Raw genomic sequence first — 17,216 nt, forward strand, 5'->3', positions numbered from 1 at the left:
TAGAGGATGAGATATAGGATGGTGCTAAATGAAAGGACCTCCAGGATATAGAAACAAAAGCCATATAATGAGTGATTGTTGTCCTTAATGTTCTATGTTATCTCTCATCTCTTTTGCTGTCCCTTGGTTATCTCATATTGTTACAGCATTTTACCTTGTTATCTGATATACTGTACATATGTTTTTTGTAATAGGATAGGGAAGGGGAGAAAAAGATGAGGGGTGGGGGTGGGGGGAAAAGTAAAAAAAAAAAAGAAAGAAAAAGAAAAGAGGATGAGAGCCTTGGGCAGCTGATACCTGAGAGGCTATGAAAAACAAGTTGTATTAAAGTAAGGACTCAAGTAAAATGGTCATGGGGTGGCATTCTGGAGCTAACTTGTATTGGCTCAAAGGAGCCCTTTATACCTATGTTGTCCCAATTCTGATTTCCATGATGTGCATTTCATACTGTGAAATTGACCACAATAAGAATCATCATATTGCTGACATTAGAAATACCAGAAACCCAAAATAATTTTTCTCCTGGAGAAAAAGTTTTCATCCCTCCACTGTCAAGTCAAAGGAGGCTGAGGAAAGGTAAAATGATAAAGTTTCTAGTTTAGTTAGGTTTCTTGATTTGCTTTATTTCCTTCTTTAAAAGTGATATTGAATGGTAAAGGAGATGCAATTATAAACATCTCTTTGATTTTGTGTCTCTATTCAGGGTCAAAATCAGTATCAAAATCTTCTGAGTTAAGGGAGACTAACAGTAATTACAGACTATACTAAAACATGATTTTTAAATCTTATAACATTTTTTGGGATGAGAATTTGTTCTGTAGGTTCATTTCTTTTACTATGGGAAAATGTGTTTGGAGGTCATTTTGTCAACTTGATTTTTTTACATAAATTTTATAGGCTAATCACTATAGTAATATATATTCATAATGATGTATTATATGAAAATATAACTAAGAGAATATTAATATATATTCATAATGATGTATGAAAATATAACTAAGAGAAAGCATGTAAACTAAGCATTCTAATATTTTCCTGATAAAAGTAAATATATATTTCATTTGGTTGGTTGGTTGTGAGGCTTGAACTCAGTGCCTTGGCACTATCCCTGAGCTTTTCCAGGCTTTGTGCTGTCCTGAGCTTTTTCCGTTCAAGGCTAGTACTTTGTCACTTTGAGCCACAGCTCCACTTCTGGTGTTTCGGTGTTTAATTGAAGCTAAGAGTCTCATGGGCATTTTCCTGCTTGGGCTTGCTTTGAACTGTGATTTTCAGATCTCAGCCTCCTGAGTAGCTAGGATTATAGCCATGAGCCAGTGGTTTCTGGCGGAAACATCTTCTTATCTATTTCCTGTAATTGTGCCTACATTTAAAAAATTGGACTGGGAATTTGATATTAGCTGGGGAGTGACTTTTCCTCATCATCAGGATAGTGGAAAGCTGCTATGCCTACATTTTTATTAAAAATATGTGAACTTACTACTTTTCCATGAACCTAAGAAAAGTAGGTATTGGTGATTAAGCCACAAGTTTATTTTCATCTTGTATTTCTTGTACTATATTTGCTATAACTGCTGAAAAGGCAATTAAAAGTACCAACCATTTAATTTCCATTCTAGTTTAGACTTTCTCTAGAGAAATCAGCTGAAATCTATTACTATTTCAGCTCTATTCTAATAATTCACATCACCAACAGAAGACAAGGATACCTCTAAAAGGGTAAAACATAAACATGTTAACTCAAAAGAAAGAAAACCAAAGAGTAAAGAAATATGACTCATAAAGCAACAGGAAAAAAAAGCCATGTATCTGCTCAATCCAAAAAGCAATGCTCAGTTCAAAAAGCAGGAACCTGATAGTTGGTCTGGCTACAAATATACATTTAGCAGCTAAGAATTCAGGCTCTACATTATTTACCCTGGTACATTTTGGACTCATAAGAGTCTATAATAATTAGGGTTGAATGTATAGCCTAAATACATTAAGTGAACAAACAACATTAATTGGCTTTGGTATGCTGACACATGTAGGGCAGTCCATACTTACTTTCTGAAGAGGTAGTTCTTGATGATCAAATTTAGACTTAGTCTGCAAGTTTAAAGTCATGCTTCTGCCTGCATGCATTGCTGAAATACCTCCATAGGGCAGCATGCCAAGGTTAACTGTGTTGTGTTTGTAAGCAGCATTCTGAGTAGAGGAAATAATCATGTGACAGGATGTGAACACATGCTAAACAAACTGATCATTACATGAACATGTTTAAATCTATAACATTTAACTTTAAGCGGGCAAACAGTAACTCTCTTTTAAGAACATGCAATTGATCGGACAAAAGCATACAGTAAACAGTGTTAGTTATGCACATAATGAATACCATCCAAAACTACAGAAAACACAGAAAGCAAAGAAGATACATTCTGCTTTACACTTAGTGCTAACTCTGATGCATGAAATCTCTTCCTGACATTTCAGGATAGTAGTGATTTTGGTCAAGGATTGTTCAGCTGTAGTAGTCTATTAAGTTTTAAAGTTTAGACAATGAGGTTTTAATCAGAATGTGTCAGCTACAAATCTCACTGTTTCTTTCACATTGTGAGACCATCATATACGAAAGACAAATGTTACCAGCTAATTTTGCCTGAAGCGGATGCACTGCAATGTGAAAGGCAAAATCACTCATTTTCTTGGTGAGTCTGTAAATAAATTACAGAAACTCAGAAAAAGAGTTGGTTAAAAAAACTCATTTAAGTTGATCCAAATTGGCTTGACTGAACTTACTTATCTATTGTTACATCAATCAAAAAATTGTGTGTAGATCAGACTTTAAGAATTTTCTATTTAAAAAAAGTATATTTGAAGCCATAAAGGCATTAAATCAGTTCCATTTTGTGGATTGCTAATGTTGTGTATCATCTAAGCATCTACACAAGAGAATATTTACATTGTGGCTATTCTTAAGCATTTACATCTAAAATTGTTACCTGTGAATGGAGGTAATTTTTTCTGTACAACTTTATTGAAAATTTAAGCCCTGTCATCAAACCTTTAACTTCTAATCGATGTAATCAATGATAAAATTAGCTTCTTTAAGTATTTCTCTTGTAAAAAAATGTCTTGACTGAATATTGCTGAGTATTAACAGCAGGCAACTACTCTATTTTGAGAGCATTCAATTGCAAAGTGATGACTTTTACCATTGAAGTCTCACTGAGCTATGCGGAAAGATTAATATGTTCTTGATGATGTGCTTGTCTACTAATCATACTTGTTATGGATTCATGATTACTTCCCACAGAGATGTGTCATTGTCACCACACCCACAGTGAAAAGGACACTAACCATCTTAATCATGATCTTGGATGGTTTCTTAGGGAAACCCTATACTTTTAGCCCCTACATTGGAGTAGCTGTCTCAGATATGTGGGTTCACGTTTAAAATTCTGTCACAGCAAGTTTGTGGTCAAAATAAAGGAGAAAGCAACACGTTTTATCCAGTGAGTATTTGGAGCTGCTTCTCCATGGATCTCCAAGTTTATCTCATGTCCAAACCTCAGGTAGCTGTCTTTTACATGGATCCCAAACATCTTGTAGTTGCTAGTATAAGTATTTGATCTGCAAGTGGTGTAATGACTCAGTTTCAGTGGGAAAGGAACACACCTGGTCTCTCTCAAGCTCTTGTACTTCGGACAGGATTTCAAATGGCACAGTTACATCAGAACCAATTCTATACAACAAGTCTGTGCTTTGGAACAAATTCATCTTGTTGAATAGCTGGGAAATTTTAAATAAGACATAGCCTAAATTGCCCAGTGACTCAATTGAAAGAGAAGGGAAATCTTTTACTTGGTGAAGACAAAAAGGAAGAGCTTGTAGGATCTGATTGCTTGAGTAATATGCTAGAGCAACTTATTTGCTTGGGATTAAAAAGAAATTATTGTATAGCAATCAAATTAAAAAATTAAAATTGGCATCAGCACCCTCGGTGGATATTTAGAGAACAACAAAAAGGGAGGTGTCATCACAGCAACAAAAGCCACACATGAATTCACTTTTGATTGTCTGGGCAGACAGGGCCTCCAGACTTTTGTTGGTTTGAATCCCTGCTCCATCCTCTGTCCCTTTTCCACAGGTCATGTATGCTCCATCTAGCGGAGTCTTTGACTTTTCAGTAAGGTGACTCTGAGGTGGTAAATGAACCATTTTATCTGGGATAGCAGATAAACAAATGATGATGCCAGATGCTTAGACCTATATCTGTTCATTTTTCATGCTTTGCTTCCACTTACTCTTCTGTTGCCTCAATTACTAGGCATCACACATATGCTTCAGAAAGCTTCTTATAATCCTTCTCAACTAGTTCATCTTACCTACTGTTAACATAGGGTTGTGTCTGCATGAGGCCAGACTTCCCAAACTGGACTGTATTATTTGGCCTCAAACACGTTCGCCCTCCAATGTATCTGTCTACATGGAGGGTGTCAGGAGGTAAGTTATGGTGTATCTGGCTGTGTATCTCTCTGACAGCCAGTCATGAGGCTTTGATGAAGCTCCCTCTCAATGGAATTGAGCACACCTATTTGAAACAGACATTCTGATGAAATAGTTGGCAAGGCAGAACCAATTTCCACATTGAGAAACTAACACCCACAACCACATTTATTAGTTCACTTTTCCCCTCAATATTTTTTTCTTGTCATGTAGACACAACCTACAAATAGTGTAATTATTTAAAGAGAGTAAACCTGAAAACACAAAGTTGAATACTAAAAAAAGTATTCATGTTGCATGCAGTGGCCTGTACTTTTAGCAGGACACCAAAGAAAATAAGAAAATTCATCGAGTAAAATTTTCGGAAACACATGATCAGCCAGATCCTCAGTTTACATATCACATGTAAATCCTGAGAACAAAAGTTTCCATTTTCACATATGCCCACAGAAAAGATCTTAAAAATTCCAACGTGAAAGCAGAGCACATAAAAGCCCTCTATGCCAAAGCCACAAAGCACCCTGAATGTTCGTGGGAAATTAATAGTTGTTCTAAAAATTGAAACACTAGATTTCTCTTAGAGAGATTTGAACTGGCAACAAAAATGTATTTCTACCCTTTACACTTGCTCTTTTTAAACTCTCCAGTCATTGTTCATTCTACACTTTATAATGAATCAATTTTTAACTAGGTTAGGATTAATTTTAGATTATGTTCCTTTTTTTAGTTACCATATACACTCTAATCTTTATATCTGTAGTCTTTGTAAAAACATTAGCTGTTTTTGAGGTCTGTGGCAGGATTTGAAAAGAAACATTTCCTTCTTTGTTAAAACCAATATTCTAAATGGCAGGAATTTTTATTAAATGAAACAGTGTGTAGGAGGGCATTTAATCTCTGCTTATTTTATTTTCTATTTCTTGCTGGGAAGATTATTGCTCATTAGAAGTAATAACTTTAGTAGTCCCCTAGAAATGACTATGTGCACATTTTCATAAACAAATTAGGCCTGGATTTAATATAAGTGAATTGGGCAAAATACTTTTTAAAAAAATGTATAGATTCAATAAAACCATACTCTAGGTCACTAGAGAACCGTTTCATGTTTTAGGGGAAGCATTTTGCCTTGCCTTAATGGACTAGACTGCCATTGAAGCACCAGCTCATATACTAGAGTGAATTCTTTCTTACTAACAATATTTAGGTTCGATTTGATAAATAATTCACTCGCACTGTTACAGGCTCTCAGATAAAGTGTTAAGTGACATTCTTGGGGAAAAACAAACCATCTATGAGGATCAAATCCACACCACCCCCACCACCCCCACCTCCACCCCATCCTTCTCCCCCACAATAGAAAGATCAAAACATGTTGACTCTATCCATTCCCGTCGTTCATGCTTGGGTGACACGTGCTTAGAGATGCCAATAAAGGAAAACGCAAGGGCATGAGTGGGGAAGGGGATATTCTTACAGAGAAAGGCCAAACATACCCTGTCTAACCTTCTAGCTTCTATATGTCTAAGCAGCTGTTGTCTCCAGTCTGCAGGCATTTTACCACAGCTCTCCTCTCCCTTCCCAGGGGTAGGCCTCGTCTTTAAATCACTGTTATCTGCTGGCTTGTCACCATAGTTACCCAAGTTATAGTCAGACGGTATTTTTTCCAAAAGAGCTGCCATGGTGGGCCTAGCTGAAACTGGCCTGGTCTGGGAGGCCCCGTAACTCTCTGTACTGTAGCTTCTGGCCGACAATGGCCTCCTTTGGGTCAGGTTTTTTACTGGAAAGCTTCCCGCCTGCGCTTTCACATCTTGGTAGGCTGGGTGCTCGTCTTCGTACCTGCCATTCCTCTTGAGGAACTGGGGCTCGGTCACGGCCACCACGCTGCCCTGGCGGTCCAGCCCTCCCCTATAGGCGGCCCGGCCATACCTGTCCCCGGCAGCAGCAGCAGCAGCAGCAGGTAGCTCGGGGGGAGTCTGCTCGCTGACCCTTCGAAACATGGCCATTTCCGTGGAGCTGGCCAGGGAATCGGCTCTTCTCAAGAAGCCTGCCCGGCCTCCTTGGTTGACAAACTGGGCATTGACCACCAGGGCGTCCTCGTTCACCGAGGGCTGGGAGAAGGAGAACATGGGCTCCACAGCGGCGCCCGCGTAGCCTCGGTAGGCTCGGGGACTCACCAAGTCCTTGGCGAGGTTCTTGGCGGGCGGCAGGGGTGCGTAGTCCGGGTTGTGCGGGAAGGGGGCAGCCATCCTCTTGTCGGCCTTCACCTCCAAGGCTCCTTGAGGGTTGAAGCTTTGGTCGAACTGATAGACCTTTTTGGTCATGGAGGCCTTGGGCGGGGGCGGCCCTTTGCTGCTTCCGTACGTGAGCATCTCATCGTCCAGCATGGGCACCGACTGGCTGCGCGACATGCTGGCCAGGCCGTGTTCGGGGCCCAGCAGTCTGTCCGGCCGCTCGTGGCTGCCCAGGTGATCGCCGGCCCCCGGGATGGCGGCGTAGTTCTCCAAGGGGATGTTATACACCTTGTAAGTCCCGATGTCGATCTCGTCGATGCTCTGGGACTTCTTGAACTTGGCGGACTTGAGGTCCTTCAGGAGCGGGGACAGCCGCTCCGTGCTCTTGCTGATGGCCACCACGCCTTTCGAGGCGTCGGGGCGGCAGTGGATCTGAGAGAAGACATTCCCGAGACTCCTGCTGGGGTTGGAGTCGTGGTAGTCCCAGGGCGCGGCAGGGGAGAAAGGCCCCGGCAGGTCGGCGGGCTCGGGCTGCAGGTGGTCTTTCCTTTCGGGCAAGGGACTGGTGGTGGGGGTGCTCTCCAGTTTGGAAGGGAAAGCGGTCCTGTCTTCAAACGGGCTAGGGGTTCGGGTCCAATTCTGCCAGGGATTGGAAGGAGGCACTTCTGTTTCGGGCGTGTGTCTGTGCGTGGACTGCTCCAGTTCCAGGGGGACACCCACGATCCTGTCCTGCCTGATCAGGGGCCGCCGTCCGTGAGAGGGCGCGTTGTTCCTCGCCTTGGATCCCAACAGAGGGTTGTTGGCATTCTCTGCCGCCGCCGCCGCTGAGGCTTCCTCGGCCACAAAGCCCGTGTTGTCGTAGTGGGAGCCATCCGTTGTCCAGTTGTCAGCGAAAGCATCGCTCAGGGGCAGGCGGTCGGGACGCGGGGGTAGGCTCCCCGGGGGAGGAACGGCCTCCCGCTGGCTGAGTAATGGCTTGGCATCCAGAGGCTGGGGGAAGGACTGTGCCAGCCTGTCAACACAAGGGGAAGAGGACAGGTGAACGGGAGGAGGGGCGGGGGAGGGGGGTCGGCGGCAGACACAGCCCAGGACCCTGCTGCCCCACGTCTAGCCCAGGGCTGCGCCTTCCCACACTTACCATGGGGATTTATACCACGTCCGCCACGCCCACACTCGTTTCTTCCTAGCACTAACAATCCTCTTCTAAGCACACTATGAAATGAACGGAGCCAGTGCAGCTACCGTCCATTATCTCACCGCTTTGCCAGATTAATGGGAGCAGAAATCCTCTCCTCCTCAGGCTCGGAAGAGTGCCTGGCACATAGGTGATATTCAATACATATTTGCTGAGTGGATGAACGAGTGAATAAGACACCAGAGCCCTTCAGTATTTACTTTGGAGCCTGACTGAACAGTCATTAGAATCACCGGGTTCCGAGTACTCATCCCTGGGGATTCTGATTCAAGTACCTTTCCCAAACTATTGTGAGCACCTAACAAAAAAATGCTTAGTATTTGTGAAAAATCTGAATTGGCTTCCAATATGGTCATGCTTTGAAGGAACTGCGTCCCACTATAAGGAACAGACTCAAATATTTTGTTTCCCTAGAATGTAAATTATATTATGGCTTTAGGTCATTGACAGGTTTATCATAAACACTGGCCAGTTTGTGACCCTCTCCACCATATTTCTGACGTTTGCTGCGTTAAAATCTTATTCCAAATCATTTGCACACTAAAACCATGGTATATCCCTGTCTATCAATATCTGGGTCTGTATTTGTATCTTTGGTTAGTGAGGGAAAGGCTTTCTAGGCTTCTGTGAATTGGAAAAAAAAGAACATTTCAAAGACTATCTTTCAAAATTACCTCAATTAACCTCAGTTCACATAATGAATTTATACATTTAAGAGTTAAGATTTTTATAATCATGATCATCGATGATGATTCTTCATGAATTATTAAAGAAAACATTGTCAAGAGGGATGACATGTTCAGTAAAATACGAGTAAATTGATTCAGTATTTACATCACCTGATACTTTTTATTTGCTCCTTGGGGAATAAGATAGTTGTATTTTACAACTGCCAAAGGGAGGAATTAGAATACAAATGTCACCTTGTTCATATTTTGGGTGGGGTCATGCTCTGCACATCTAGATTTTTACATCTAGGTATAAAATTGACATATGGAATTGACATACAGTTGGTATTTTGAAAAGATGAACAAATACTTCTCCAGACATTCTAGCTCCTGGTGATGATAAAATGATGTTGATATGTTGATGATGTTAATAAATAGGACCACAACATTAACATGGCATTTACTTTGTGCCAGGCATATAAAAAGTGCATGCATGTTAGCTGGTGAAATCTCCACATCCCTCCTAAACACGTGTTGGTGAAACAGAAATTTTCACCTTTACAGTCTAATTCCTAGTATGGCATCCTGGTCATTGCTCCCTCCACCAATGGCATCATCGTGTATGGTGAATGCATTTGCTCTTGGAAATCCCCAGGGGACCTGCATTTGCTTACCTGCCCTTCTGTCTTCTATGCCACTCTTGCTGAATACAATTCCAAATTAAGTAGATTCCATTTTTTAAAAAAAGTTGCAGAAAAACAGTATTTGGGGAAGAGAAAAGTGGGAATGCCAAACACACCTGTTACCCCACAAAGAATTATGAACGGCATCTTTAGCTGTTGTCTGCAAGGACCCCACTTTAACCCGGGTGTTAGAGGATCCCGAGGAAGCCTGGGAAGGCGAGTAGTCTGAGTAAGTGCCTGAGGAAACACTGTTATTCAGACAGTGAGTTTTGTCAACTTCAGACTCATCAGTTGATTCTGAAATTTAAAGGGGAGACACGTCATGATACCATGAACACTGACAATTACAAGCAGAAAAGTATGAAAAACCGATTCCATACTGGCTAGTGTTACAAATTATATACATCTTTAAGCATTCTGATACACTAGGGCACATTATAAAATCACAACCGGTGGTTCATCATGCACATGCATTTGCAGCGTATGTTTTCACATCAGCTTCACAATGTTACCTTTTTTGTCCTTCCCTAGCAGAACAAGTTTGGGTGGGTACAGAGGGGTCTCAGCTAATGAAGGGTGAAGTTCCCCAATCCTCATTTCATTAGCTGGATGAACAAAAGAATCCTGAGAGATACAATAATACAGGACAAGGAAAGTAAACATTTAAACAGAAGTTAACCAAGATGGCAATATCTTTATTTGGTTCAGACTCAAAGATGTGGCTGGAAGATGTAATTTTACCCTTGGGCATCAGGGAAAATGAACCATATATATTTCTAAGTAACCATTAGTTATTTTATTCCCCCAATGTGAGTCTATTTATTTATCAGACTTAAAAATGCTGTTTATATGCCTGGCACTGTGCAAAGAACTGTGGAGGTTCCAAAGAAAGATAAAATGTCTAAATGACATCTAAAATGCCATTCAGAGATGCAATAGAACTCATCTTAATAGAGCACTGAATTATGATAAGCTTCTGTGAACAGTATGATTCATCATGGTCTTCTTTAAGTACTATACCATTGATTTATATATATATATATATATATATATATATATATATATATATATATATATACAATATGTGTATGTGTGTGTGTGTATGTGTGTGTGTATTCCCTCGCCACATGAATGGGCTATGGGGTTGTACACAACCTGTACTTTCTGACATTCTTCCTATTAGTTTCTACAGCTTCCTAATGATTGTTCTTACGGTTTTCTGGTGATTTTCTCCTCAATTATTTGGTTCTATCATGACTTTTTCTAAGGTTTCTAGTTTTCTTTTGATCAATGTAGCTTGCTAGGTCTTTATTCTATAGAGATTCATTGAGTGACCATGGTACAGACCATAACTTCAGAGTGCCAAGTGAACAAACCTATAAATAAAAATCCCAAACTTGTTTTTCTTTTTCTTTTTTCTTTTTTGCTGATCCTGGGGCTTGAACTCTGGCCCTGCACATTGTCCCTTAGCTCCTTTAGCTCAAGGCAAGCACTCTACCACTTGCACTACACAACCATTTCCAGCTTCTTCCAGTGATTAATTGAAGATAAGAGTCTCACTGACTTTCCTGCCCAGATTGGCTTCGAATCATGATCCATAGATCTCAGCCTTCTGAGTAGTTAGGATTCAAGGCATGAGCCACCAATACCCAACTTACTGTTATTTTTTACACTAGCAGTGTTTGAATTTAGGGCCTTGCACTTAGTAGGCATTTACTTGGCAGGTGCTCTACATAATTTGAGTCATGCTCCCTGCAGGGAGGTGGGAGGGGGAAAGAAAGCCATGAATTTTGAACTTGTATAATTAATCAGACAGAAGAACATTAGGAAAGACAAAATATTAAATTTTCATTTTTCTTTTAACAAAAAATGTCATGTTAGCTCATAAGTAATTTACTTGAGATAGCTACTTGAATGTCTCTCAGTTTTATGCTAATTCAAGTTCTAAGAAAAATTGTGAATATCTTATTCATTTGGAACACTAACCTATCATGCACAGAAATATTTTGTAGGTCAAAAGAATCAGAAATTCAAAAGGACTTGCGTAATAAGTAATTGGTTGTTACAATGAGCAGAAGAAACATTTACTGAAAAGTTTACATATCTCCAGGATTACAGGCTCAGGCTGAGGGGAAATGTAGAAAGGAAAAATAATTCTTTAATTCGTGGTTGACTTTCATCTTTTGGACTTTTTAAAGAAAGGGCAAAGCTTGTATGAAGATATTTGAGGGGTGAATGGGAATGGAGGGTGAGAATATTAAAAGGATGACATTGATTAAGACACGCTGTATTAAGAAACTGCTCTGTTGAATGGGAACTTTTGTACAATTACTTAAAAATAAAACATACATTAAAATTTCAACCTGAAAATTATTTTTTAAATGTTAATTAAAAACTTTCAGTAGAAGGATGAAAGATCTTTTATCCCAATTGCTTTATTGTCTAGAGGCAGATTCTGGGAACTATTGCAGGCTGATATTCTCTGTTAATTAGACAACAATCCTGCACAGAAGTAGCATATCTCGGTCTAGCCCAGTCGTCTTATATTATGCTCTGTCTTGGTGAGGGAACATGAGGAGCCTAAAGTGCAGAATCTGTCTTGAAGAGAAATTGGAGAGAGATTGGGTTGATGAACATTCCAGGGCTGAGGAGATTAAACAAGGATTTTTTTTTATACACTTTGAGAATAATGCTGAAGTTTAATATGAGGCTCTGAGTATAAAATTTCAAGGGGACATAATAGAGAATAAAAGCCTTTAGAGACCTAAGCCATCTTTCTCCTGCCTCAACTAACCTAATCCTAAAATCAAGTTCTGTATCTTATTATCATTATTGTTAATTTAGTTATCAGATAGGATTTCATGACTACACAGTTATTTTGAGATTAAACTGTGCTTGACTGACATTTAAATATGAAGTGTATATGGGGGTACTTGGTAAATATTTTGGGTTCCCTTTTTTCATTGTACTAATGATATCTTAGCAAAATGCAAACCTATTTATAGCATGTGTACACTGTTTTAGAAAAGAAAAAGAACACTACATTTGTTTTACAGGTAAAAAATGAATACTTAAATTTACTTCCATAGATACACAGTCATAACTCATTTTTCCAGGCAGGCACCTATGCTTCCTCTGCTGAGTTTACTTTACTTGAGTTTTCTCTTTTATCACAACACCCTTCCCTCATTAGCACTTTGAATACAGGTCCTTATATTTGCTAAGCAAGTACTCTATACCACTTGAGCGCCCATGAATTCCCATGATTCTACCTTGTAGAATCCAAATCATTCTTTCTAGTTAATCTCAATCTTTTTTATGCATTTCACTGACAAGGCATGAAATTCTTCACCATATATTTTTCTCCATACACATTGGTCACTTGTGTGTTGTGTTTGTCTGACTTGGCTTACATTTGGTTTGAGGACAAAGGTCATATTTTTAATTTCTTCTTCATTTTTCTCTCACAGTGTTTAGCACAGTGCTACACATAGTTGGTGATTAATGAACGCAATCAATTGATGCTTTAATGCAGATTTGTAAAAGAGTTTTATCAATCTAGTTTAGAGAAGTAATATGAATCTACAGGCAAATTCATACCATTTATATTTTAGTGACTATAAAAAGATGGTAACTAAGTTAGTTGAAGAGTTGATGGGAGAGTCGAGGTGGTATAAATGTAGTTGAATTCTTTTCAGACCACTCAAATAAGTAAAGATGGACTTCTAACTTATTTGAAAATACAGGAGTTAAACATTTCATACCTAGATTCTATAAGCCTCTATGTTTTCGTTGTCTTCCTATTTGACATTAATAGTTATGTTTTCTACTAACCTAACACACCTGTACAAATGTAAAAAATTTGCTCTATACCTAAGTAAGAAATTTACTGAAAATTGCTGAACTAAATATCCTGAGAATTTTTCCTAACAACTGATACAATAACAATTTGGAGCAGCCAAAATATCACTGATGGAATGCATTTACTGTCTTGGCCAAGGTAGGAAATAAACTATTCCTTCTGTGGGAATTGGAACTTTTGGAGGTGTATGAATGATTTTTAGACCAGGAGGGTATCATGTATCTGATTTATCAAACAGGATTTATCAATCCTCATAATTTGAAGGCATAGAAAAATCATTTATATTTTAGGAAGAAATGCATGTTTTGCACTTATCAAGGAAGATATATTGTGTTTTTCAAAACATATCATTTAGAATTCCAAAAATATCCAAACCACACTAGCAATTACCAATAACCTTCAAATACCTCCACTGTAATCTCCTTTGGGGCTACCGGCCACTTGTGTTCAAATTTTTCTTTCACAGTTTGCTCCGTGTTAGCAGTTGGGTTTGAATTCTCAACACGCACTCCATGGCTTGGCTTACCCACCAGATTTTGAACAGATTTTACCATATTCTTTAAATCCTCCGGGTAAGGAGTTGGATATCGTTTTAGGTTTATTTCAACCTAGAAGTTTGTAAAAAAGAAATTTAACATAAAAGATCACTTCAGCAAGCACGTCTAGAAAGCTACTCCATCTTATGTGCAGAAGTATAACCAAATGCAATACAGTGAGTGTTGAGTTGGCTGAAAAATTGCTACTGAGTAGAACACAATGTGTTCTGGTCCTCAGCCTCATGGGACTTCACCCCACCACTTTCTAGACTTCTAGATTAAGAATCAGTTTTGGATTATATCATATTCCAAATGGCTATCTACTCTAGTGATAGCATAAATTGCTTTAGGTCAAGTTATTAATCTCTGAATTTTTAGTTAATTTATTATCCATCACTTTTCTCCTTCCCTATTTTGATTATTTATAAATCATAATTTTGGTATTAAGAATATATTTGAATCAATTACCTGAATCAATTCAGGTAATGGGAGTAAGATTTACAAGTAGAGTTGTACAATGAAAACATGTAGAATTGGCCCAATTGCTACCTAAATATGCAGTAGCATAAATATTTAATTGCATATCTCATCAAAAATAGAATGAACTCATTGCTATTAATATGTAAGAAAAAGTGACCTGGAAGGCTTTTATATTTGGTTTTAACCTTAGTAAAATAATGTGCTTCTTGGGTAGTATCTTATAGCCAAAAGAAAAAAATTGAGGCTATTTTCTAAGGTATTGTAGGAAGATGTACAAATTTTAGCTTACGTTTATTCAGCTATTCCCATTTATAATTCACTCTGGGGTACCAATCTGACTTTCTGGAATGCATAATACTGTCTACTTTTAGTACAGAATTGAGTCATCTAGAATACCCTACCACTGGACTATTTATTATATTTAATGTGAAATAAGTTGTCCATGCTGATTGAGTGGAAGAAAATAAGAGGCAGATTTATCTGGCCTAGCTTGTTTCAACAATCATGCCTTTTTGAATCTGAGTAGAATCAACTTTTCAAAATGGAATGATTTATGTGGCTGTGAAAAATTGTGTTTGAGGGTGAGGGGGTATGAGCAGAAAAAGTAGAAGAGAAGTTGAAGGTGGACAGCAGAGTGGCAAAGAGAAGAAAAGAGAAATTACACCCATGTAATACATGGCGTGTGAGAATCTATGATGGTGGAAGAGACCTGAAGAGTATGAATGAGATTTCAAACACTTTTGCTCATTTGCAGATTTAGCAAATCCACCAACTGTGCTTTTTCTTCCAGGTATTTTTGTCTTCTTTTGGCTCATTTTCTAATGAAACACCAAGATTAGACTTTTCTACATGACTTCTAACATGTCTTTCATATTAAGAATATAAAATTACCTTTCCAATATATACTTGGAAGACATATCAAAATCTTTTTTGGGGAAGGCTATAGTGTCATCTAAATGTAATCCAATCTCTTTTATACTCCCAAATAAATTAGAATAAAATTACTAATTTATCTGTAGATTTAAAAACTATATCAATCCAACATAAAATTAGACTTTACAAACAGATATAAATTGTAAATTATATATTTATAATATAAACATGTCCTTGGGGAGTTAATTTATAATGAAATCTTAAATAATAAAAACAAAACCAATAATATGCTAGACAAAGAGCATTGAATGTATGCATCCATAGACTTGCTATTTTAACTGATACTAGAAACATTCATCATGTATTAAGTCTAATTCTCAACTTATATTGTGGTTCTTGGTTTAAAAATGTGACATCAAAGAGATTAAATGCACAAAGTATGTTGCAAAATTGTAAATGACAGAATGGTATGACTACTCTAGCACAAAGAACATTATTTAAAAAAATAATTATGGTATGTAAGTGAAGAAAAAAATTCTAAAGGAGGGCATTAAGCTAAATTCGATGGAACTTAAAAGTACTCAACAGTAAAATTAGACTTATAAATTGACTTAAAATGTGAGGGTTTTCTTTCATTGAATGGAATACTCCATTGAATAATGTAATTTACTTTTAATAGATGCTACTTCCTATTTGACACAATTAGATAACTATTTACTGATGAGTGTGGTAGTAATGGCTCTTAATTATTTTATAAAATAAGCAATTTAATATGATATTTTGGCCATATCACTAGAATGCACGTAAGCCTTTAGTTTTGATGAAAACATCTAACACAGAAACCATGGAGCTATGGAAGCTTAAATTTTAGGGCCTGTCACTTTATGCATTTCTTCCTCAGTGTTGTGAGGTTCCCTGTCATTTGTTTGTTTGCTTGTTTTATGTGGTCATCTTTTATGATTTTCCTGCAAGTGGCCTTTTCCCAGATTTTGGACTTGCAGGTCTCTTAAAATTTGATTTATTTCATTTAGAAAATCAGCTCTTCACTTCCTAAGAACAGGTTTTTATTCCTGAAGTTATTGGGCCTAGAATCAAAAGGTGTGAATTCCAGCTTTAACCCCAGCTATTAATCTGTCCTTTCCACTTATGAAAAATAGAAAATGATGTTGTCCTTTTAAGCATTTGGGTTAATTTATAGCTAAAATGAGATAAATGTAAAGTCTTTTGAAGTTTGAAAGCTCTAGGCAGGGATTAGCTATCTGACATCATATTTGGTTTATGTGTTTTTAAGGTCTGGATTTCACTTGTTATGTAGCGAATCTGTAATATTTGTAATTTTTTTAAACTTTTTTTTACAAATTTATGCATCAGCAGTTATAATTTATCATCTATCATTAAGGAATCATTATAAATGTTTCACAGTAGTGACGTTTATTATTAATTGTATAATAGAAAATACTATTTATAATCCATCCTTTAGGTTTAAATACAAATTACTATTTATGTGTAAAATAATTAATGATTATTTGTTAACTGTGATAGAATGAATCCTTAATTGGGCTGCTATTTTAGACAAAGAAAATTAAGGCTCAGGTAGTATAAGTAATTTACTACAGTAATATCAAACTCAGATTTATTTGACTTCAAGGATTATGGCATACCAGGGTTACTTAGCTCTAAGATTTATTTCCTGGTGTAAGGGCAGTACATACATGTATCAGTTCTTGAAAGAAATACTCTAAGTCTAAAATGTCAAATTTTACTGAGTTAAATAATAACTCCATTTTTTTGTTTCTTTGTTTTGGTAGGACTGGGGATTGAAGTCAGGACTCTACACTTGCCAAGGCAGGCACTTTAAGCCATGTCTCAGATGTTGTTTTCCTGGTTATTTCTCACTAAGGATCTCACTTTATTCTCAAGCTGGCTTGGCCTGATATCCTTCTACACGTGCTTTCTGGTGTTCATAGAAATAAAATGTGCATACAGCCACTCCTTAAGTTCATTGAAAAAATAAACTAAATAAAAACAGGTCAATGATTTGTTTGCAATGAAATTATACCATTTTTATAGCATAATTTTTAAAGGTCTATACAAGCATACTGATGCCATTTTTACAGATTGCTTCCCTGCTTTCCAATGCATGGTATTTTGTAAATGGATAAGCATGATCACAAAATTATACTAATAGTTCTGTGGTACTCAA

The 17,216-nt window shown here is 37.7% G+C and overlaps 1 protein-coding gene across 4 annotated transcripts in view; it reads right to left on the minus strand.

Annotated features, from left to right (window-relative positions):
- Positions 1-17,216, minus strand: part of Lrrc7 (leucine rich repeat containing 7) — a 465,452-nt gene that overhangs the window by 65,631 nt on the left and 382,605 nt on the right. For 2 of the 4 annotated variants that reach the window (XM_090334629.1, XM_090334628.1), the window contains exons 18-21: positions 13,532-13,732; positions 9,775-9,886; positions 9,379-9,559; positions 5,979-7,728 (exon numbers count right to left, since the gene is read on the minus strand). In XM_090334629.1, the coding sequence (XP_090190755.1) occupies positions 5,979-7,728; positions 9,379-9,559; positions 9,775-9,886; positions 13,532-13,732 (2,244 nt within the window). Of the gene's footprint in view, positions 1-2,043; positions 2,185-5,978; positions 7,729-9,378; positions 9,560-9,774; positions 9,887-13,531; positions 13,733-17,216 lie in introns of all 4 variants that reach the window. The other 2 variants (XM_090334627.1, XM_090334630.1) reach the window with 2 other exon arrangements.

This window comes from Megascapheus bottae, chromosome 6, assembly GCF_031878675.1.
Source record: "Megascapheus bottae isolate mThoBot1 chromosome 6, mThoBot2.hap1, whole genome shotgun sequence".
Taxonomy (NCBI): Eukaryota; Metazoa; Chordata; class Mammalia; order Rodentia; family Geomyidae; genus Megascapheus; species Megascapheus bottae.